The following is a 25,037-nucleotide window of genomic DNA, read 5'->3' on the forward strand; positions in this document are numbered from 1 at the left end:
ATTCAAAGTTTAGGATTAGTTTTGTTTTAGGTTTATAGTTACAGTGCTGGATATTGCATCCTTTGCACCTAATTAAACCTTTAATGAAAAATTTTAGATGTTAAAATATGCCAGGAGGTAATTCCATTAGGGAAACATGACCAAAAAGTTTGTAGACCACTTGTTTTATTATATAAAATGTTTATGCGAGGTTTCACAATTATGCCATATATTTTAAGGTGATATATACAGTCAGCCCTCCATATCTGTGGGTTGCATAACCACAGATTCAACCAATCATGGACCAAAAATATTTGGAAAAAAAATTAAATACAATTAAAATATAAAATACAAGCCAGGTGTGGTGGTTCATGCCTGTAATCCTAGCACTTTGGGAGGCCGAGGCAGGCAATCACTTGAGCTCAGGAGTTTGAGACCATCCTGGGCAACATGGTGAAACCCTATCACTACTAAAAATACACTGGGCATGGTGGTGGGTGCCTGTAGTCCCAGCTACTTGGGAGGCTGAGGCAGGATAATCGCTTGAACCCAGGAGGCGAAAGTTGCAGTGAGCGGAGATCGCACCATTGCACTCCAGCCTGGGTGACAGAGTAAGACTCTGTCTCAAAAAAAAAAAAAAATACAAATAAAAAAATACAGCATAACAACTATTTACACAGCATTTACATTGTATTAGTTATTACAAGTAATCTAGAAATGATTTAAAGTACATGGGAGGATGTGAGTAGTTTATACGCAAATACTATGCTATTTTATATAAGACTTGAGCAACCTTGGATTTTGGTATCCTTAGGGTCCTGGAACCAATCCCCCACAGATACCAGGGATGTCTTTATAATGTAAAGGAAAAATTTATTTTTAGATGACTGACACATACATTCTTTGACATTCTGTTGTGCTATCAGATCACAACATGAGTAAGAATTTTACATCCACAAAATCTGAGGCTTCAATAAGAACAAGATATATCTTGATTATAATCAGTCACTTATTCGACAAGTATTATGGAGAGTCAACTCCATGTTCAGCCCCATATTTGGCACTAAAGTTATAGCCCAGAACCAAACAGCCACTTCTCATAATTTCATAGCACCTAAAGCATAGGGAAGAAAATAGATATGAAACAGTCAAACATGTAGATAATTTATTATGGTTATAATAAGTGTCATGAGAATATTCAATAGAAATAACAGACATTTAAGGTTGTACCTGACTGTTGGAAAAGGGTGACTGAAAAAGGGGTGGGGGAAGTGTGGGAGGGCAATTTTCAGTGAGGATGAAGGGGCAAGAGGGAGGGAACTCATGGTATGGGAGGGGTAGACTCTGCCAAGAGCAGCAAGGAAATCAGCTAAGTAGGGGAAGACATGGTGAGATTTGTGTATTAAGATAGCCATTCCTGCTTCTGGGAGGACAAGGAGGTAGGATAAGGGAAAGAAGTGTTGGGTAAGCATAGTCTAGGATTCTTATTTTGAAACCATCTTGCAAAAATTATGACAGTGAGAAAATGACAACAGTGAAAGAGATGACCTAACCATCTCATCTTGTCTTTAAACTCCAAACTGCCCTTGTTCATTCCTAGGCATAGGCCGAGCTAACTATAAGAGGGATTTAGTTTATAGTTTAATTTGAAACAAAAATAATAACAGCTTTTTCCTGAAACAAACCCCCTCCTTCCCTGGAAACGAGACTACCTTTATAGAACTAACAAATTAGCCACAAGATTAGAAATTACAATTTAGGGGTCTTGCAGCCAGAGGCTACAAGATTCCTAACCTCCCCAATTGCTCTTAGGGATAACATCACTATTGTAAAACGTAAGATTGGTGTTTGAGATATTTTTAGACCCTGCATTCTGATGGAGCAGCTGGCACTATCCAGATGGGTAATCTGGCTCAACCAGTTCTGCAATCGCAGCCAGGAACAGAAGACAGCAGAAGGAACCTGCTTAGACTCCCTGTGATTTCATCCCCAACTCCACCAGTGTTCCCACTCCCTAGACCCCTCCCCTGCCCAGCAAATTATCCTTAAACAACCCTGGTCTCCAAATTTTCAAGGAGACTGATTTGAGTCATACAAGTCCGGTCTCCCGTTTAGCTGGCTGTGCGTGTATTAAACTCTTTCTCTAATGCAATTCCCCTATCTTGATAAATCAGCTCTGTCTGGGAAGCAGGCCAGAAAAACTCACTGGACAGTTACAATTTCAACTCCTAGCATCTTGCTCAAGAACTAAGACAGAATCAGTTAACCTCCATGATCAAAAATGGCTGTGACTTAAAATCTCTTTCTTTGAAGGAACGTTAATGTCAAACATCATTTTTTTTTGTCCCACAGATTTCAGCTGGGCAGGGCTCAGTGGGAAGGTTCATCTCTGTTGTATACAACATCAGCTAGGACAATTTGACTGAAGGCTGGAGGATCTGCTCCGGCTTCCAAACTGGCTTATTCAACACAGCTGAGGGCCAGAGGCCTTGGGTCCTATCCACATGGTGATAACTGCAGAATTCTTGGCACATAAAGGCTCCTTCCAAACCTCTGCACTTAAGAGATGACCATATCTCATGAGCAAAAGAAAAGAGAGAGAGAGAGAGAGGATCAAATTTTTGCATTGCTTCTGGGAACTTAGGGTCAATTCTCTGGAATGATCCTGGGCTCCCTGCCCCCACCCTCCCATTGAAATCATCAGGAAGAATAGGGGTTCTGTCTTCCAGTCTGTGTAGGGGACAGTAGCCTGACTTTCATAGTTGCTGGCTAGTAGACACAACTAGCCTAATGACATTAACATTGACCCACCTTTTGTAATTTTTTACTCAAGCTCTGCTCTCTCCCCCTCCTCCTTTACTCTTTCTTTAAAAGGCCAAGTCACATCTAAAAAAGTTGGAATGAAGCTCAGCTCTTCCCCTGCTGTCTGTCAGTAGTTACTGAGTAAAATCTGTTTTTCACACTTTAACTAATGTTTGGCTTTGTTTATCTTTGACAATAGGTGACCTGGTCTTTCCCACAGTATGTTGGCTGGGTACAAAGAGTGAATGAAGAATGATTGAGAGAATGAGAGACAGAGAGAGCACATGTGCCAGTCAGGTGAAAGACCTCTTGCATTTTATGACTAAGCTTCATAAGTCAAATAATAACCTCAAGGAAATTTAACTTCTCCATATCAGAGGCATCCAAACCAGAGTGACTCCATCTTGAGTGATGGCTAGGAAAAATGGGGCTGGGACTGGCTGGGCTGCATTCCTAGGAAGTTAGGTATTCCTAGCCTCTAGATGTTTATAGTTAAGGGAACACATTGATAACATTTACTAAACAGACCCAGACTTAGGAGTGTCCTGATATCCCGATATCTTGAGAACAGAAGCATTCCTAATTTTGCTTTAAAGATAATATCAATTCTTGCAAAATATAGTAATTAGGAAGATTAATCCTTTATCACAAACCCTTGTAGCAGAGCACATCTCCTCATGATCTTTTTAAATCCTAGTTATAAACAAGTATTGTACCTAGGGTGGATGCATTCCTCCTCCTACTTTCGGGAACGTCCTACTCTCTATGGAGTAACTGTTCTCTCATCACTTTACTTTCTTAATAAACTTTCTTTTGCTTTGCACTGTGGACTCGCCCTGAATTCTTTCTTACATGAGATCCAAGAACCCTCTCTTGGGGTCTGGATCGGGACCCCTTTCAGGTAACACTCACACCTCCATCCCACCCCACCCCCATCCCAAAAGGCTTTGAAAACATGGGTATTAACAAGCAAAGGATATTTTAATAAAATACATATTTGATAGTTTATTGCCACCAATTTTGCTTACATTGCAATAATTATTTAAATTACATTAACTTTTACTAAAAATAGTAAAGATAATTTCACATCGTTTGTTTAAGTTAAACAGTTTGAAGTTAAACTTTAATTGTTAAAACAATTTAAGTTTTTCTCTTAGTTGCTAAAAGAAAAACTTTGGACAAGTTAACAGTTTAAGCAAACAACAATTCATGAATTGGGCAGCACTTAAAACAAGAAGATATTCAGAGCGCTTCACCCTGCAGGTGAGCAGTAAGCTTTAATAGAAAAGTAAAACAGTTACTTGATTGGCTACAGCTAGGTGTTTGCCTTATTTGGGTGTGAGGGCTGGGCCCGGTGGCTCATGCCTGTAATCCCAGCACTTTGGAAGGCCGAGGTGGTTGGATCATTTGAGGTCAGGAGTTCAAGACCAGCCTGGCCAATGTGCTTAAACCCCGTCTCTACTAAAAATACAAAAATTAGCTGGTGTGGTGGTTGGCTCCTGTAATCCCAGCCACTCTGGAGGCTGAGGCAGGAGAATCGCTTGAACCTGGGAGGCAGAGGTTGCAGTAAGCCGAGATTGCATCATTGCACTCCAGCCTGCGTGACAAGGCAAGACTCTGCCACCAAAAAAAAAAAAAAAAAAAAAAAAGGAAAATCCCTAATTAGAGGCTAGTTGGAGGTTTCTGATTGGTTAAGCTTATGTTTTGTTTTACTGTTGTCTTACTGTTTACACTGAATTCTGGTTTGCTTACATATAAGCTCCAGCTACAGAGACAGATGATATCAGGCTCATGGCCTCTTTATTTGCTTTGACATAGTAAAGTGTTGATAATGATTTCCAAAGGAAGAAATATCATTATTTTAAAATCAATATTCCCAGTGTATATACAGGTAAAATACTAAGATTTTAATACACTTATTATTTATTAATTTATTTATTTATTGAGATGGAGTTGCTCTGTCGCCCAGGCTGGAGTGCAGTGGCATGATCCCAGCTAACTGCAGCCTTTGCCTCCTGGGTTCCAGCAATTCTCCTGCCTCAGCCTCCTGAGTAGCTGAGATTACTGGCACCAGCCACCACTCCTGGCTAATTTTTTTGTATTTTTAGTAGAAATGGGGTTTCACAATGTTTGCCAGGCTGGTCTTAAACTCCTAACCTTAAGTGATCTGCCCGCCTTGGCCTCCCAAAGTGTAGGGATTACAGGCATGAGCCACCGCGCCTTACCAAATTATTTATTATTATTATTATTTTTTTGAGACAGGGTCTCACTCTGTTGCCCAAGCTGTAGTGGCATGGTCACAGTTCACTGCAGACTCCCCAGGCTTAGGCGTTCCTCCCACCTCAGTCTCCCAAGTAGCTAGGACTACAGGCGTGTACCACCACTCTGGGTTAATTTTTCTATTTTTTGTAGAGACAGGGTTTCACCATGTCGCCCAGGCTGGTCTCGAACTCCTGTACTCAAGCAGTCCTCCCACCTTGGCCTCCCAAAGTGCTGGGTTTACAGGTGTGATCCACAACGCCCAGCCTATATACTTAAGATACTTCTAAACCATTTGTGTTCAACTTCTGTTCTTGCCCCATAGTCACCTTGAGACTCATCACTTAGCCAACTCCAAAAGCATTGCTGATTACTGTGAATTTTACTAAGGTTTTCTTAAGAGGGTTTCATTGTCTCAAAATTGTTCCTGAAATATCCTGTTACCTGTCTACCTGATTTTCTCCTATCTTCAGAGTTCCATTTCCTGTCCTCCCGCCTGTCATTATACCTTCCATAAGCCCCTACTTTTGTCCCAGCACTTTTCCCTCTGTCAGATTACATACCCCACCAAGCAAAACAAAAATAGCAAAACAGTAATGCCTTCTGAATCCTCAAATTGCTCAATCCTCAGATTGTTTCTCAATCTGGAAAATGTTTTATATCAAGCCCATTTATAAATCAAGGATTGGCAATTTTAAAAATTAAAATAAAGAAAGGAGAATTGGAAATAAAATGAATTGGCCGGGCACGGTGGCTCACGCCTGTAATCCCAGAACTTTGGGAGGCCGAGGTGGGTGGATCACTTGAGGTCAGGAGTTCGAGACCAGCCTGGCCAACATGGTGAAACCCTGCCTGTACTGAAAATACAAAAATTAGCTGGGTGCGGTGGCGCACACCTGTAATCCCAGATACTCAGGAGGCTGAGGCAGGAGAATCGCTTGAACCCAGGAGGCGGAGGTTGCAGTGAGCCGAGATCGTGCCACTACGCTCCAGCCTGGGCAACAGAGCCAGACTCTGTCTCAAAAAAAAAAAAAAAAAAAAAAGTTTAATTCACGCAGAGGCAGCTGAACGGCAGACAGGAGTTTGGTTATTCAAATCAGCCTACCAGAAAATTCGGAGACTGGGGTTTTTAAAGAATGACTTGGCGGGTAGGGGGCCAGGGATTGGCGAATGCTAATTTGTCAGGTGGGAGGTGAAATCATAGGGGGTTGAAGTGGGCTCTTGCTGTCTTCTGTTACTGAGTGGGATTGCAGAACTTGTTGAGCCAGATTATGGTCTGAGTGGCGCCAGCTCGTGCATCGGAATGCGCGGTCTGAAAAGTATCTCCAGCACCAATCTTAGGTTTTACAATAGTGATGTTATCCCTGAGAGCAATTGGGGAGGTCAGGAATCTTGTAGCCTCTGGCTGCAAGACTCCTAAATCATAATTTCTAATCTTGTGGCTAATTTGTTAGTTCTACAAAGGCAGACTGATCCCCAGGCAAGAATGGGGTTTGTTTTTGGAAAGGGCTGTTACAATCTTTGTTTCAAAGTGAAACTAGAAATTAAATTCCTCCTGTAGTTAGTTCGGTCTTCGCCCAGGAATGAACAAGGGCACCTCGGAAGTGAGAAGCGTGGAGTCATTTAGGTCAGATCCCTTGCACTGTCATAACTTTCTCACTGTTAGGATTTTTGCAAAGGCAGTTTCGTGAACGTACACAGACAGGCCCTTGCTATTATCCTTATTTTTTAGATAAGGATATCCAGGCGATGAGGAAGTTTTACTTCTGGGAACAGCCTGGATACGAAACCTTCACACGTCAGTGTCTTTTGGACATTTTCTCGTCAGTACAGCCCTGTTGAATGTTCTCACGATGGGGAGGTACGTGCTTAAAATGCGGGGAAGGTGCTTTTATTTCACCCCTGGTGAAACTAGGGGAGCTAATTTTTTTAAACATGATTTTTGGCCCCCTTGAACCGCCGGCCTGGACTACGTTTCCCAGCAGGCCGTGCTCAAGACTACGGGTGCCTGCAGGAGGTCAGCGTCATTTGCGGCGGCGCAGGCGCGGTGCGGGCGGCGGACGGGCGGGCGCTTCGCCGTTTGAATGGCTGCGGGCCCGGGCCCTCACCTCACCTGAGGTCCGGCTGCCCAGGGGTGCGCTATGCCGTCGGGAGGTGACCAGTCGCCACCGCCCCCGCCTCCCCCTCCGGCGGCGGCAGCCTCGGATGAGGAGGAGGAGGACGACGGCGAGGCGGAAGACGCCGCGCCGCCTGCCGAGTCGCCCACCCCTCAGATCCAGCAGCGGTTCGACGAGCTGTGCAGCCGCCTCAACATGGACGAGGCGGCGAGGGCCGAGGCCTGGGACAGCTACCGCAGCATGAGCGAAAGCTACACGCTGGAGGTGCGCTCGCGGGCGGAGGGGCGCTTCCGGCCTAGTTAGCGTGAACCGGTGCCTTCCGAGCCGCGTCGCGCGCCTCGAGAGACCCTCGGGCGGGTTGCGGGCTCCCAGCTCCGAGAGGGGTGGGGACTCCCTCTGCGCTCTTCCGAGGCTCTTAGCCGCTCCGAGGGCTAACCCGCTCTCGCCGCGCTTCCCTGCGGCTTCCGAATGGGGAACGCGTCTTGCCCTAAAGTAGCACAGCGAGGCTGAGATCGCGCTGGGGTCCCGTTGAGGAAAATGGGTGTGTGTGGCCCATCTGACCCCCCGCCCGCCTTGTTAGTAGAATGAACTAGTGTCGTTGTCAAGACCACACGGAAAAGGGGAGGGGACTTGCCCTTATTTGCACCGCGATTAACCGGGTTGTGGCACCTGGGTCTCCAGGCGTCTCCGTCTGTTCGCTTCCCTGTTAACCAAATTGCCTTTGCCCAGGCGTTGCGGGCGTTTGAGTCAACGCGCTGATGCGTTTTGGGCTGTGTTTACGTCTGTGTAAACAAATTAATACTCATTTCCCCCCAGGCCAGATGAAATGAGCCCTCCGCCGACCCGGATATAGACACATGCCCCCATTTGTCACTAGGATCAGGACTGTGGCTACCTCGAGGGCTTTTTGGTCACCCCGGGCATTGCACAGGACTCCTGTTGTTGTTGCGATCCGGGTGTGTTAGGTCGCAGCCTTCGGACAGGGCTTGCAGATGAGAAAAATGGCCATTCTAGCCAGTGAGTGTCAGCTTTGTATGCACCTCCCCTTCATGGACCAATGGGAAGTGACACGGAAGTACGGATTGTTTATCAGCTGTGTGTGTGGCATTTAAACCTGAGGCCATTTGATTTCTCAAGTCGTTTTATAATTAATTTGTAGAAAGAGTAGGGCAAATAGGTCCAGGATGCAAAGCCTAACCCAGGTATTATTTAAATATGATGTTTTTGGCTATGTGTACTGATGAGTGAGGTTATTTTTAATTTGTATTTGCATTAATAGAATTTTAATTCAATTACTAGTTCCCTCTTTGAATTGTTACGTCTGCAGAAGAAAGATAGTGTATGGTGGCTTTAGAACCCGACAGACCTGAAACCGCTGGAAAAGTTCAGTATGGTGATCTCTAAACTGGAGATATTTGTGTTTACCTCACAGAGCTGTTCTGAAGATTAAATAAGGCAATAATGTAGTTTCTGGCACATAAAGCACCCATATGGACAGTGCTTTCAAGTTTACTAAGCTCTTTGTATATTTACATGATCTGGCTGAGTAAGCTATGTTCCTATTCATCTCTCAGTGCCTTTCTGTAGTCTGGCAAAGAGAAGGACTGGTTGGCTTTTTTTGTTGTTTTTTGTTTTTTTTTTTGGTAAATGGCCTTAAAGGCTTCTAAACAAGCTCTTATTTTACCCTCAAGATAATCCTGTAAATCAGATAGAACAAGCATTATCACCATTTATTTGAGGTATTTCAACTCATAGCAGTTAAGTTGTATGAAGTCTAGTGATACATGAGCAAGTATCACGTAATAGCTGGTTAGTAAATTATTTTTGAAAACACATGTTTGATTACTCAGTTCTTTTGATTACTGAGACTTTAGTTTCAGCTGCTTAGCCCAGTTTATTCAGTAAATAATGTACTCAGTAAAATATTCATCAAATATTTCTTGAGCACCTATTACTTGCTACACATTGTTGTAGGTGCTGGATATAGAGCAGCAAACCTGCTCTTGTGGGGCTTACAGTGAGGTACGCTGTGACAATATGGGATGTCATTCTCATGGGAGTGCAAGGGAAAATAAAGCTCTTATGATATTTAATACAGAATACTGGTTTTGGAATTTTAACTTGATTTATTGTATTTTCTGTGCATTTTTAACCTGTAACTCATTCTTACAGTCCTCAGCCAAGAAAATGCAGCCTCTGAGACTGTTAAGTAATTTCCCCACTGTGTTATAGCTACTGTATGGCAGAGCCGGAATTTGAAACCAGATCTATTTGACCCTATAAGATATGACCATGAGATGTTAATTTTGAGGATAACTATTTTTTAGTATTATGGAATTTTTCAACATATATTTTTTAGGACCAAAGATAAACTAGGCACAGAGTCTACTCTTTGCATAAATTATTTAAAAGAGCTTCGCGCTCCATTTTGTCATCTAAGCACTGTAAAATTCTCACAAGACTAATTCTTTTTAGGAACGATATAGTTGTAAACTTTCTTTTTTTTTTCTTTTTTTTTTTCTCCCTCCACCATCCAAGTAGTTGTGAATTTTCTAGAGCCAAAATAGAACATTATAGATTATCTTTTAAACCCTTTATTGAAGCAGGGGATAATGCTGTGACTGACTTAACTTTATACTTTCTAAGAGATCTTGATATAGTAGAGAAATGCAGTAGTTATGCATCTAAATTTGCTTTTACATCATAAATCAAGAATATTATGAAACCATCTCCCAGAGACATATGTGATACACAGATCTTGGCTGTTTTTTTTTTTACAAAAGAACATCTATGCTATTGATACATATAAGTGGGTTTGTAAGACAGTCTATGTGTAAATGTGAAAAAAGGAAGAATTTCCAGTTCTTCTCATTTTCATTTAGACCAGTAATGAATACAGTGAAGCTAAAGGACATCTTCCATCCTTCCTCGCTTTTATAGGGAGAGGAAAGTTGTATCACTTCTTGAGTAAAAAGAATTGTGACGATCTTTTACAAACAATGCCTTAAAAATTATTATTTTTGAATGATATCTGGTAGTGGATCCACAATAGTCTCATTTGGTTATACAAATAAATTTTATGTATTCATGTATGTGTTTTGATTAGGTATAAAATTAGTGGCTGAATATCCATTCAAGCTTAATTTTGTATTTCTATCACTTTTCTAGATTTTGAGCAAAATTAAAAATATAAACAATAGGCCAGGCGCGGGGGCTCACGCCTGTAATCCCAGCACTTTGGGAGGTCTAGGTGGGCGAGTCACGAGGTCAGGAGATCAAGACCATCCTGGCTAACACATTGAAACCCAGTCTCTACTAAAAATACAAAAAATTAGCTGAGCGTGGTGGTGGGCACCTGTAGTCCCAGCTACTCAGGAGGCTGAGGCAGGAGAATGGCGTGAACCTGGGAGGCAGAGCTTGGAGTGAGCCAAGATGGAGCCACTGTACTCCAGCCTGGGTGACACAGTGAGACTCCATCTCAAAAAAAATAAAAAATAAATAAAAATAAACAATAATATTGTGTCCATTACTATGGCTATATAACAAATTGCCTTAAAACTTAGGGGCAGAAAGCAATTTGTTTTGGTCACAGGTTCTGTGAGTAAGGAATTCAGGCCGGGGACAGTGTGGATGTCATGTTTCTGCGTCAAAATGACTGGTACCTCACCTGCAAGACTTGAGCAACTAGGTACTGGCACAGCTGGAGCTCGTTGGGCATGTCTGTATGTTTGTTCCATGTGGTCTCACCAGCATGGTGATCCAGGGTAGCTAAATTCTTACATGTTGGTTCAGGACTCCGAAGGCACATGTCCTAAGAGAGAGAACCAAGTGGAATCTATACTGCCTTGTATAATCTTTTAGAATTACATAGTTTCACTTCTACCTCTGCAGTTATTGATAGAGACAGTTAATCAATGTGAGGGAATGCAGACCCTTGTCCAGGTCCAAGGTGAGGGAACCCTCTCTACCTCTCAGTGGAATAATGTTAATGTCACATTATAAGAAGAGCCTACGGGGCTGGGTACAGTGGCTCACACTTGTAATCCCAGCACTTTGGAAGGCCAAGGCGGATGGATCACTTGAGGCCAGGAGTTCAAGACCAGCCTGGGCAACATGACAAAACCCTGTCTCTACAAAAAATACAAAAATTAGCCAGGTATGGTGGCGCACGTCTATAGTCCCAGCTACTTGGGAGGCTGAGGTAGGAGGAGTGCTTGAACCTGGGAGGTGGAGGTTGCAGTGAGCCAAGATTGTGCCACTGCACTCCAGCCTGGGTGACAGAGCAAGATTCCATGTCAAAAAAAAAAAAAAAAAAAAGAGCGTATGAGATAGGGTCATCATTGAAACTAAGTTTCCCACAAAAATATAAACAACACTTTCAATTTAAACATACTTTTAAAAATATTGAAATATTTATATGTTGCTTTTTAACTAAAAATCAATTTTCTTTTCTTTTACAGGGAAATGATCTTCATTGGTTAGCATGTGCCTTATATGTGGCTTGCAGAAAATCTGTTCCAACTGTAAGCAAAGGGACAGTGGAAGGAAACTATGTATCTTTAACTAGAATCCTGAAATGTTCAGAGCAGAGGTAACTATGTTAGAGTTTGAGAAGTAGAGTATGGCTACTGTAAGCTCATAAATCATAGTGATAGTAAGAATTATCTCTGTTTATCATTTTCTGAGCATTTGTACCTGTGGACTGGTGAAATTAGATGCTAAAACTAGCATCTAATGATTTTCCTTTCTTTATATCACAGTTAATATCCATTATATTTTACTTCTTTGGTGAAAATATTTAAATTTTAATGTTTTAGGCACTTGTATGGCAGAATTTATTTTTAAAGGTTAGGGCATTGTGTAATATTGGGAGAAACGAAGGATATTGAGAAACTTTAGGAGATACTCCAAGTTGAAAAGGTAAATAAAATATTATTTGCTATTATACTTAGAAATATGTGCACAGGACTTGTGGTCTTAATATAAATGGAACATGTAAGTATTTCTCAGTTTCCTGTTTGGAGGATAAATGACATGATTATAATCCATTTTAGAAAGGGTCAAATATGTTTAAAAGAAGAGGCAGAAATTGCTTTATCTGTTGTGTAATTAAATTGATTACATTTATTTTTTGTGCCTTTTAGGTGAATTTTCTTACATGGCTTATTAAAGATAAGTGGAAAAATGATGTTTAGCATTTTGGGGGAAATTACCACTGTCAAAATTTATGGAGTTAATGGTTAAAAAATCACTTACTAAATAAAAAAATTAACTGGGTGTGGTTGTGCATACCTGCAGGCCTAGCTACTTGGGAGGCTGAGATAGGAGGATCACTTGAGCCCTGAATGATGGAGCAGCACTGCACTCCAGCCTGGGCCACAGAGCAAGACCTTGTCTCCAAAAAAAAAAAAAAAAAAAAAAAAAAAAAGAAGGTTACTATTAAAATAATTAGCAGGCTGGGGGCGGTGGCTCACGCCTGTAATCCCAGCACTTTTGGAGGCCAAGGTGTGTGGATCACTTGAGGTCAGGAATTGGAGATCAGCCTGGCCAATATGGTGAAACCCCGTCTCAACTAAAAATACAAAAATTAGCCGAGTGTGGTGGCATGCGCCTGTAATCTTAGCTACTCAGGAAGCTGAGTCAGGAAAATCACTTGAGCCCAGGAGGCAGAGGTTGCAGTGAGCACTATTGCACTCCAGCCTGGGTGACAAGAGCGAGACTCCATCTCAAAACAAATAAATAAAATAAAATAATTCACAATGTCATGTTTTAGCTGACGTTGTGAATTTTAGTAATCTTTTTTTAACCTTTAACTCCATCCTGAGTTACATTGACCAAAGAATCAGTATCTAGAATTATCAGGAACTACTAACAGGGTTAATAAAATGAATAAAGAACATGACTTCACAAAGGTTATAATTCACATAGCTAACAGATACAGGAAGAGATATTCACTGTCACTAATAAAGACTTTCAAAGTAGAAAGATAACATTTCATTCTGTTTTTTTTGAGATGGAGTCTTGCTGTTTCACCCAGGCCAGGGTGCAGGGGCGTGAACTCGGCTCATTGCAGCCTCCACCTCCCAGGTTCAAACGATTCTCCCGCTGTGGCCTTCCAAGTAGCTGGGATTACAGATGCGCACCACCACACCTGGCTAATTTTTTGTATTTTTAGTAGAGACAGGGTTTCACCATGTTGGCCAGGCTGGTTTCCAACTCCCGACCTCAGGTGATCCACCCGCCTTGGACTCCCAAAGTGCTGGCATTACAGGTGTGAGCCACCATGCCTGGCCAACATTTTATTCTTATCATTGGGAAAATTTGAAGTCTGGTATACCAAGTTTGGTCACTGTACAGGGAAACAGGAACTCTATTTTTTTTATTTTTCAGTTCTTTTTTTTTTTTTTTTTTGAGATGGAGTCTCACTCTGCACTCTGCTGCCCAGGCTGGAGTGCAGTAGCTCAATCTCTACTCACTGCAACCTCCACTTCCCAGGTTCAAGTGATTCTCATGCTTCAGCCTCCCAGAGTAGCTGGGATAAAGGCACATACCACTATACCTGACTAATTTTTGTATTTTTTGTGGAGACCGGGTTTCACCGTGTTGACCAGGCTAGTCTCGAACTCCTGACCTCAAGTGATCTACCTGCCTCGGTCTCCCAAAGTGCTGGGATTACAGGCATGAGCCACTGCGCTCAGGCAGGAACTCTATATTGCTGGTGTACATTGGTGAGAGTCAAAATTGACACAACTACTTTACTAGCAAATTTGGTGGTATCTAGTAACATTGAAGGTGCACATTCTCTTACTGTACTTCTTGGAGTAGTCCCCAAAGAAACTCCTGCACACATGTATAAGGATGTTTTCATTACAACATTTTTTGTTATCATGGAATATTAGAAACAACCTAAATTTCCATTGGTTGGGGAGTGAATGCAAAGAGTCATTGTATGTTCATATGAAAGAATGTTTTTAGCAATTAAAATGAATATATCTTACATATCAACATTAATGTCAGAAACATTATTGAGTGTGAAAAAGCAAGTTGCAGAATACCACTGAAGTATGATACCATTTATATAAAATGTAAAAACATGTAATAAGATATTGCTTATTGTTTACATATACATGTGTATGTGTAGTAAGTGTGAAAACATAGGAAGGATTAAGACCAACTTTGGAATGGTTTTTATCTTTGGGGTAGAAGGGTAAGGATGGGATTAGGGAGGAGTATAAAATGGTAATTTTGACTGTTTCTTTTTCTTTTTCTTTTTTGAGACAGAGTCTCGCATTGTCGCCAGGCTGGAGTGCAGTGGCGTGATCTCGGCTCACTGCAACCTCCGCCTCCCAGGTTTAAGTGATTTTCCTGCTTCAGCCTCCCGAGTAGCTGGGATTACAGGTGCCCGCCACCACGCCCAGCTAATTTTTTGTATTTTTAGTAGAGATCGGGTTTTACCATGTTGGCCATGCTGGTTTCAAACTCCTGACCTTGTGAATCTCCCACCTCGGCCTCCCAAAGTGCTGGGATTACAGGTGTGAGCTACTGCGCCTGGCCTTGACTGTTTCTATAGTGTTGCTAGTTTAAAAAAAAATCTGAAGTGGCAGGAGGAGGTGGCTCACACCTGTAATCACAGTGTTCTAGGAAGCCAAAGTAGGAGGATCACTCAAGCCCAGGAGTCTGCAATGAGCTGTGATCTTGCCGCTGAACTCCAACATGGGTGATAGAGCGAAACCCTATCTCTTACAAAAACAAAAACGACAAAATTTATTTAATATATTAACATTTTAAAAATCTGGCGGTGAACCAGCGTGAATGTTGGTTAGGTTACTCTTGTTAATTTTGGTTTGTATTTTCAAATATTTCATAGTTTAACAAATACTTTAGGTAACTTAAACAAAATGGATTAGGAGGATCAGAGGAATATACCAATCTGTAAGAAATTAAGCTAGTCAGAGACATGAGTTGTGATTTTATTTCACTGTCTAAAAGTAATATATTTTAATGAGATAATATTGATTTACTTTTGAATACTTACTTTTGTATACTTTAGCCTTATGTTAATTATGAAATATCTTGTTTGTCTTTAATACCAGCTTAATCGAATTTTTTAATAAGATGAAGAAGTGGGAAGACATGGCAAATCTACCCCCACATTTCAGAGAACGTACTGAGAGATTAGAAAGAAACTTCACTGTTTCTGCTGTAATTTTTAAGAAATATGAACCCATTTTTCAGGACATCTTTAAATACCCTCAAGAGGAGCAACCTCGTCAGCAGCGAGGAAGGAAACAGCGGTAGGTTTTCTTGTTGGTTCATCAGGAATACACGTTAGTCTGTGCTGCAGTGTTGATATTCTGCTAGGTTTTTTTTTTCTAGTTTTAAAAAAGAAATAAGATTTAAAAAATCTTTTTCCCCAGTTGTTTTCTTTTAATGATGCTTTTTTTGCTTTTCATTGTGGGTTAGCCATGAAGAGTGGCTTTTTTCATATTGCTAAATGTATACAGGTCTTTGTTTCTATAAACTTTCATTTTTCTTATTTTATTTTATTATTATTTTTTCCTCAGTGATCCTTGTTCTGAAACCTTCCTTTTTCATTTAAGCAACAAAAAATGCAGACTGTACAAGTCAGACTTCAGGGATTTTCACCCTTTCGCCGCCTTGGAGATGTATCTATATCTGTATCTAGATATATATATTTTTTATTGCACAGGGGCCATGCTAATCAATGTATTGTTCCAATTTTAGTATATGTGCTGCCGAAGGGAGCACTGCCCTAGATATAGATCACTATATTAACCACTATATTTTCTACTAGTGATTGTATAGACTATTTTATGTCAAACTGAGTAATAAATAATCCCCTTGAAATGACTTCTCTATGTATTTTGATGTTTATAATGAATTCAGAATAGAGAGACTGGATTGGGAAAAGACAGGAGAACTGAAACTATTATGAATTTGTGCTTTCTGATCACTTCTGCAAAGTCTATAAGCATGGTCTGACTCAGTGTTTTCTACCTTTCCTGATAGATAAAGGCAGTTATGGAATACACATTTTCCTTCTTTATCATTGAAAGTTTTTTCATAAAGTAGAAATGAAAATTCTAACAATTAGAAAAATGTTGACAAGAAAAGTAAAGGGAAAGGAGTTAAAATTATTTGGCTAGAATAAATAATGTTTGCTTCTTTTTAAATATAAAAGTTTTCCCAGACTGTGAAGGATGTTTACATTAAGTGTAACCTTTTAAAAATAAAATGGGGGAATGACAAACCAGGAGGAAAAAAAATTTAAAAAAACTAGAACTATTTACATTTTAATATAGATGGCACCACTGATACAGAAGCATCTGGTCTAGCTCACTTACAGTTTTGGGGAATTGACTATTTAAAATGAAGCATTCTGAGCCAGGCAGGTTGGCTCACGCCTGTAATCCCAGCACTTTAGGAGGCTGAGGCAGGCGAATCACCTGAGGTCAGGAGTTCAAGACCAGCCTGGCCAACATGGCAAAACCCCGTCTCTACTAAAAATACAAAAATTAGCTGTGCATGGTGGTGCATGCCTATAATCCCAGCTACTCGGGAGGCTGAGTCAGTTGAATCCCTTGAACCGAGAGGCAAAAGTTGTGGTGAGCCAAGATCGTACCATTGCATTCCAGCCTGGACGACAAGAATGAAACTCCATCTCATTAAATAAATAAGTAGACAAATGAAAGGAGGTATTCTGGCTGAGTGCCTGTAATCCTAGCACTTTGGGAGGCCAAGGCGGGTGGATCACTTGAGGTCGGGAGTTTGAGACCAGCCTGGCCAATGTGGCGAAACCCCGTCTCTACTAAAAATAAAAAAATTAGCGGGGTGTGGTGGTGGGTGCCTGTAATCCCAGCTACTTGGGAGGGAGAGGTGGAAGAATCACTTGAACCTCAGAGTTGGAGGTTGCAGTGAGCCGAGATCACGCCACTGCACTCCAGCCTGGGCGATAGAGCGAGACTCCGTTTTAATAATAAATAAATAAATAAATAAAATGACATATTCTCCTAGCACTTTGGGAGGCTGAGGCAGGTGGATTGCTTGAGGTCAGGAGTTCAAGACTAGCCTGGCCAATGTGCCAAAACCCCATCTCCACTAAAAATACAAAAATTAGGCAGGTATGGTGGTGTGTGCCTGTTGTCCCAGCTACTTGAGAGGCTGAGGCAGGTGAATCGCTTGAACCCAGGAGGCGGAGGTTTCAGTGAGCTGCGATCGCGCCACTGCACTCCAGCCTAGGTGACAGAGTGAGACTTCGTCTCCAAAGAAATAAATAAAAAATGAAGTATTCTAAAGTTTGAATAGAAGCTTTGTACTGAGTCTGAGTGAGGCCAATGTGATCATTTATGGGAAGATATCTTCTTTCTTTGGAGTATCTGGAAAATAATTTCAGATTGCACTTGTTTTGATATTTCTTAGGATATATATACTACCTAATTCTAATTAAGAGAATTTTAAAACGCCGTGTGCAGTGGCTCACACCTGATCCCAGCACTTTGGGAGGCTGAAGTGGACAGATCACTTGAGCCCAGGAGTTTGAGACCAGCCTGGACAGTATGGCGAAACTTCATCTCCACAAAAAATACAAAAATTAGCTTGGAGTGGTGGCGCACACCTGTGGTCCCAGCTACTGGGGAGGCTGAGGTGGGGGGATCACTTGAGCCTGGGAGGTTGAGGCTGCACTGAGCTGTGCTCATACCACTGTACTCCAGTTTGGGTGACAGAGCAAGACCTTGTCTCAAAAAAAAAAAAAAAAAAAAAGTAAATCACTTTATTAGAGATTTTACATTTTTATCACTTTGTATACTTTCTGTTAGCTCTTTCTGTTAACTATAGTCATAATGTATAGCACTTACTGAGCATTTACTTTGGGGCAGGGACTCTTAAGACTTCAATATGTATTACTTCAGTTAATCCCTCTGACAACCTTGTGATACTCATACTGTTGTTAGATAGAGAAAATTAGCCTCAGAGAGGTTAAGTAATTTGGCCAGGGTCGCACAACCAAGTGTGGAGTTCTTATTGAAACTGACTGCGGGAACCCATGTGCTTTACTGTGACTATATACTGCATCTCTCACACACTATCTGAAAATGTGTCACTATTTGTTTAGCACTTATCCACAGGAAATACTGTTAGGTATTATGTAGGACACAGGCATTTTTTAAAACACCAAACCCCACAGTCTCTGTCTTCTGAGAGCTTACAGTACAGTCAGCGAGATGAGGCAGGTATGAAGATTCCAGTGCATGCAATGCAGTGTGTTATAAAAGTCCCATGACTACCAGAGGGAATACAGATGTAAAACTTAGGAGGAAAAGAAATCACTCTGGATGAGCCAGTCAGGTAAGTTTACATGGAATAAGTAGAAATGGGTCTTGAAAGATGGGTACGAGTTTGATAGGTGAATTTGAAGATACAGATAGCACCTTCTGTGTAGAGGAAACAAGAAAAGATACAAAAGCAGTAAAGCAAGAGGAAATGTGGGAGGTTAGTCAAGTTTTTTTTTTCTAGAATTCTCAAGTTGTAGAGCCAGAATTAAGAGTAGCTTAAGTGTTAAGCTAAAAAAAATTGAATTTTATTTTGGTAGGCAACCAAAACTAGAAATAGTTTATCATGCGCCTATGGTAGAGAGGCTACTTTTAAAAGCAGAACACTGACATTTAATCCTTGCCATGGACTGGTGAATTAAGTACAGTATTGTACCCAAGTAGAATAATCTTTTGACAGATGAAATGACTAAGGCCCAGGTGAGCAAGTGTACCCTAGCTAATGGCAGTGCTGGAACTAAATCTAATCTAATCTTCTCCACGGAATTTCGTTCTTCTGGGCACCTTGTTAGAATAAGGCTGTTGGGAGGTGGAGACCACAGATTTCTTGTCTAAAAGTTGTCAGAGGTTTTGGTAGAAAAGCCAAGCTTAAAGCAGGTCTGAAACTTGGCAGACTACTTGGCAATATACAACAGGTACTCTTAATGGATGGAAGTATAAGGAATTATAGGAAGCTCATAATTTACATTAAAAAGGCCTTTTGTGATTTGATATAGTCTGGAATATCTTTAAGGAGGGAGGGAGGGATACAGATCATTAGCTATGATAAAGGAGAAAAAAATGAGGACATATCTGACTGCATATAGTGGTCTTAAAGCAGCATAGCATTGCTGTGTCATCAAAAGAACTATTTTTATTCATTTTATTTTCCACCTCACCTATCTTGCCCTCAAAAAACTTTAAAAAATTCTTTAAGAATTTTCTTTTCTTTGAGATGGGCTCTTTCCCTGGATCCCAGCTATTTCCTACCAATATTTTGTTAAGGCAGAACGTCCACGTTTTCCATGTGAAGCTGAATCTGATCTCTCTCCCTTTAACTGTGGGTTTTATTTTACACCTGATTTATAATCATTTGGGATGTTTTTTTTCTGATTCTTCTGTTGTCTCATACTTTTTTTTTTCTTCCCCCAAAGGCGACAGCCCTGTACTGTGTCTGAAATTTTCCATTTTTGTTGGGTGCTTTTTATATATGCAAAAGGTAAGAAAATAGTAATATTTATTTAGATTTAATATGTCTATTTACATTTTCAGGTATTAATTTTGTCAACTTCTAATATGTATCAGGAAAAGATTTTCACTGAAAATTTTCTCAAGGGTTTTAATCCTAGATTCTTTTTTAAGTATTGCCTTTTCATCAAAGGATCTATTGGATTTCTTTACAATATCCAAATCTTCTCTTATTAAATGGAAAGTCCTTTAACTTTGTTGTATACAACATCTTTTCTACCCAAAGCTACTCTTTTAAATTATGAGCTGAAAACACATTATTCTGTATATGCTTGTATTGTGAACTCTATTTTTCATGAGATGTATCTTATTTAGTTGAGCGCAATTACTGATCAACCTCAGAGCTGTTCAGATTTTTTTTTGTATCTTGTTCAGATAAGTATACTTAGTCAAATGCTTTTATATACTATTTATTTTCTTTCCCTTTTTTCTTGTCTCATTTAACCTACCCAAGGTCTGCATTCAGTGAAATACACATCTCTCTTATTTTTTGCCCTTTTTGTATTTATTTATTTATTTATTTATTTGAGATGGAATCTCATTCTGTCTCCCAGGGTAGATTGCAGTGGCACAATCTTGGCTCACTGCAGCCTACACCTCCCAGGTTCAAGTAATTCTCCTGCCTCAGCCTCCCGAATAGCTGTGATTACAGGCGCCCACCACCATGCCCAGCTAATTTTTGTGTTTTCAGTAGAGATGGGGTTTCACCATGTTGGCCAGGCTGGTCTCAAACTCCTGACCTCAGGTGATCTGCCTGCCCTGGCCTCCCAAAGTGCTGGAATTATAGGCACGAGCCACTGCGCCCAGTTCCTTTTTATATTTCTATGTAGAAACAATTCTTTAAAGTAGATAGGAAAGTGCAGTTATATTATTACATAGCTTTCTTCTGTATACTATGTGGAATGCCTTTGCCACTAAGATGGCTCAATAAAATGCAAAGTTAACAAAGAATCTTAGAACTGGAAGGAGTTTCATAAGTATAAGAGAGACTCTCATTATTAGATTAACTAGCTTAACTTACTTTATTTTATTTTTTTTTGAGATGGAGTCTCACTCTGTTGCCCAGGCTGGAGTGCAGTGATGCGATCTCGGCCCACTGCAACCTCTGCTGCCCGGGTTCAAGCAATCTCCTGCCTCAGCCTCCCGAGTAGCTGGGATTACAGGTGCCTGCCACCGTGTCCGGCTAATTTTTTGTAGTTTTTAGTAGAGATGGAGTTTCACCATCTTGGCCAGGCTGGCCTTGAACTCCTGACCTCGTGATCCACCCGCATCAGCCTCCCAAAGTGCTGGGCTTACAGGCGTGAGCCATCGCACCCGGCCTAGCTTAACTCATTTACTTTATTTTTTATTTTTATTTTTATTTTTGAGACAGGATCTTGCTCTGTTGCCCAGGCTGGAGTGCAGTGGTATGATCTCTGCTCACTGCAACCTCCGCCTCTTGTGTTCAAGTGATTCTTGTGGCTCAGCCTCTTGAGTAGCTGGGATTGCAGGCATGCACCATTATACCTGGCTAATTTTTGTATTTTTAGTAGTGTTGGGGTTTTGCCATGTTGGCCAGGGTGGTCTCGAACTCCTGACCTCAAGTGATCTGCCACCTCGGCCTCCCAAAGTGTTGGGATTACAAGTGTGAGCCACCATGCTCAGCCAGCTTAGTTACTTTAAAGATTAGGCAGCTGAGCCCAGAAACTAGCTGCTGGGAACAAAGCTAAGATTGAACTCAGATCTCCTGGTTCCTGGTTCTTAGTTTCATACTGGCTGTGAAGGCCTCTGGGAAGAATGTGTGGCATTGTTGGTCTCCAGGTTTGATTTGTCCTGGTCCCTCTCTAGCTAATTAGGGTGAGAGCCGCCATCCTTCCCTGAGCTGCATGCTTGATTCAAGAGAAAAATCTTTCTTTTGTCATACATGACACTGGCATGTTTCTTTAGTGATGATAAAGGCGACATGATCAGTGGCATGAAATAAAGGTTTTGGAGTATATAAACCATTTTTACAGCGGCTACAAATTTTAGAATGTGTGACTGCTATTATGTATGATGGTAATCTTTTCATATGATTGTATTGGACAAGTATGTCTCATTTCTAGGATTTTTATCTGTTTTGTTTGTCTTTTATGGCATATGTGTACTTGGAAGTAAATATAGTTGGTACTATATATAATATGTACAATACAATAAAAAATAATTTCATTGTCCTTATTTTGTTCTCACTGGACCTGTTGGGGTGGTTTTTTCTCCGTAATTAACTCAGTGTTTGACTTTTATCTCATTAATTCAGTTTATAATAATTCCACCTTAAGAACCTTTGTGGATTGGGCATGGTGGCGTATGCCTGGAATCCTAGCTACTTGGGAGATTGAGATGGGAGAATCGCTTGAACCTGGGAAGCAGAGGCTGCAGTGAGCTGAGATTGCACCTCCAGTCTGGGCGACTTCGAGACCGTGTCTCGAAAAAAAAAAAAAAAAGAAACTTGGTCCTCTCACAGTCCACCACTGTGATCTTTTATAATACACGATGATCTTTTCTAATAGTCATTTAATTGCTTTAATTCAGTTCTCATTTATTTGGGGGAAAGGTGTACTCTTTTATAGCCACCTTTCTAATGACAAATAAGCCAACTCTGGAGATGAAACATTTCTATTTACTTGTTATCTTTGTTGATTAAAAGATAAAATACCTCACAAAGTCAGATTTATTTGTAAGGTCAGGATTTGAAATAGAAAATACGTCATGTTGAGAGAGTCCTAGAATTTAATTTTTAAATTAGATTCTGATCTTTAGGGGCATTTCAGCTTTTTATTAGATGTTACAGTGCTGCCTTTTTTTTTTTTTTTCTGCCTTCTATGGCAAGTGCACACCAGTAACAAGTTTAGGCTTGTTGGTGTGATGGGCTTTGTAGCCTGAAATCAGTAGGTGCTACTTACTTCCTTTTTTACACATGAGGAACCAAGTATATTTTAATATTAAACCTCTTTATAGAAGAACCAAGCAAGTTGGTTTGGCTGTATCAATGCACAGTTTAATGTGTTGATTATCGTTTGCCTCTTTGGCAGAGAAGAATTTTTTTTTCTCTTTAGTTCATTTAAGTTGATTTGTTGAATGTTTCCATGTATACAGAAAAAGAATTGCTTTGTATATGCTGAGGTAAGTGGTAACTTTCTTTGGAGGAACAGAGAGAAAGGGAAACCTGAAACAAAGCTGCAGGTGTGTGTGTGTGTGTACGTGTACACTTGGGTAGGCGTTAAGTGTGAAATGCTGAGGTTTGGAAATAATTCTTCATAGGTATGTTAGCTATTTAAATTGAATTTATCTGATGATACAAGAATGTAAAATCACCATGAAGCATACATGTGCAGTGTTTAACTAAAAAAGGATGGGCTTGAAGTTATAAAATAACTAGAAATAATTCTTAATTTCTAGGAAATTAAGATAATAATAAAATGGTTTAACTACATGTAAAAATGTGTTCAGTGTTAGAGTTCAACCAGCACTGCAGAAATTACATGTTTCTGTCAGTTTAGGTTTTTGATTTCTTATTTCCCTGTTACCAAGCATCAGCAATTATTCTTGGGATTATTAGCTCTGGAATTAAAAGATATTTAATGGTACTCCTGTTGCATTAATTTGTCTGAGTTTGTATAGAAAAGTATTAAAAATGTTACTGTTGGAGTCTGATAAAAAGTTCTGGTCTTTTAAAAATATGTGTATGAGAAATAGCATGAACTCGGGAGGCAGAGCTTGCAGTGAGCTGAGATCGTGCCACTGCACTCCAGCCTGGGCGACAGTGAGACTCCATCTCAAAAAAAAAAAAAATGTATATGAGAATAATTAAGTGAATTATTTTTTCGGCTGTCTCCTAAGTATTTCTAATAATTTTCATGACAGAAAAATGTTTTCATGCAAAACAATTTCTTACAGTTTGAGATAATTTATAAATGTTTTGTGTTCAGAATTTTCAAAGAAAAGACCAATGATAAAGTTTTATTCAGCTACTAGGTATTTAATAAACACTTAATGAATGAATGGCATTTTTAGTAAAGTTATAGTTTTCACTAAGCTGTTAGACATTTATTAATTTATTAAAGGCCAGGCATGGTGGTTTACACCTGTAATCCTAGCACTTTGGGAGGCCAAGGCAGAAGGATCACTTGAGTCCAGGAGTTCAAGACCAGCCTGGGCAACATAGCAAGACTCCATCTCTAAAAAAAGTTTTTAAATTAGCCATGTGTGGTGGCGTGTGCCTGTAATTTCAGCTGCCCAGGAGGCTGAGACAGGAAGATCCCTTGAGCCCAAGAGGTTGAGGGTACAGTGAGCCATGATCATACCACTGCACTGCAGCCTGGGTGACCCACCAAGACTCTGTCTCTTAAAAATAAATAAATAAATAAATTTATTAAGATATGAGTAATATGTCAAAATGTAAATTTGCCAAAACACTTATTGTAATGAGTCAATTTTGTACAATTGTTTTGTAATGTCATAATAAGTAAAGGAATAAATTATTTTTAAAATGTTACAAAGTCAATGCTAATTTAACTCTATAACTGCTTATAATCCTGCAGGTAATTTCCCCATGATTAGTGATGATTTGGTCAATTCTTATCACCTGCTGCTGTGTGCTTTGGACTTAGTTTATGGAAATGCACTTCAGTGTTCTAATCGTAAAGAACTTGTGAACCCTAATTTTAAAGGTAGGTTTGTAAATCAAAGATTTTTGGGCAATCTGCGTTTCTGTGTTATGTTTACCCTTGGAGTTGTACAGGTTTCCTAGCATCAGTATTTTGAAGAGCTCCTGTCATTACGGTTATCCAGGGTACTTACAACTAAGAGTCAAGCTGCCTGTAAAAATATTTTTGGATAAACAGTTGCAGATACTACAAAGTTTAAAGTCTTAAATGACAACTTCAGAAGTTTCTGAAATATATACTCAACAAGGAGAAGGCATTTAGAAACTCAGAGTTGCGAAGATGACATTAAAGCTGATAATGTTTTTCTACATTGGCAAACTTTGTGCCTGACACATTGTAGGAGATCAAAAAGAATTTGTTGAAAGAATCTTATTTCAAATTTTGGTACAGAAGAATAGTTATGGTTCTAAAATAAAGAAAATGAACTTTCATCTTTTAAACTAACAGATATATGGAAATGATGATTTTGGCATTGCATTTAATAGAACTTAGTTATATAATTTCTATGAATGATAAACAGTTACAAGCCCAAATTATGATTTACAAAGCAAATATTAAAAAGTATGTATAGAGTTAAAATAAATATTGCTGCTGCTATTTGAGTAATATTGTAATAG

The 25,037-nt window shown here is 40.1% G+C and overlaps 1 protein-coding gene and 1 non-coding gene across 5 annotated transcripts in view; one reads left to right on the forward strand and one right to left on the reverse strand.

The window, feature by feature from the left end:
• Nucleotides 1-7,042: 7,042 nt before the first annotated feature.
• RBL2 (RB transcriptional corepressor like 2) overlaps nt 7,043-25,037 on the forward strand; it is a 62,156-nt gene continuing 44,161 nt past the window's right edge. For 2 of the 4 annotated variants that reach the window (XM_016929834.4, XM_009430797.4), the window contains exons 1-5: nt 7,043-7,421; nt 11,618-11,748; nt 15,251-15,451; nt 19,642-19,706; nt 24,295-24,423. In XM_016929834.4, the coding sequence (XP_016785323.2) occupies nt 7,182-7,421; nt 11,618-11,748; nt 15,251-15,451; nt 19,642-19,706; nt 24,295-24,423 (766 nt within the window). In that variant the 5' untranslated portion in view covers nt 7,043-7,181. Of the gene's footprint in view, nt 7,422-8,223; nt 8,360-11,617; nt 11,749-15,250; nt 15,452-19,641; nt 19,707-24,294; nt 24,424-25,037 lie in introns of those variants that run through there. The other 2 variants (XM_016929836.4, XM_016929835.4) reach the window with 2 other exon arrangements.
• Nucleotides 15,822-15,926, reverse strand: LOC112206014 (U6 spliceosomal RNA). The gene has a single exon (XR_002940135.1). It is a non-coding gene; the product is annotated as a U6 spliceosomal RNA (small nuclear RNA).

The sequence above is a fragment of the Pan troglodytes genome, chromosome 18 (assembly GCF_028858775.2).
Source record: "Pan troglodytes isolate AG18354 chromosome 18, NHGRI_mPanTro3-v2.0_pri, whole genome shotgun sequence".
Classification (NCBI taxonomy): Eukaryota; Metazoa; Chordata; class Mammalia; order Primates; family Hominidae; genus Pan; species Pan troglodytes.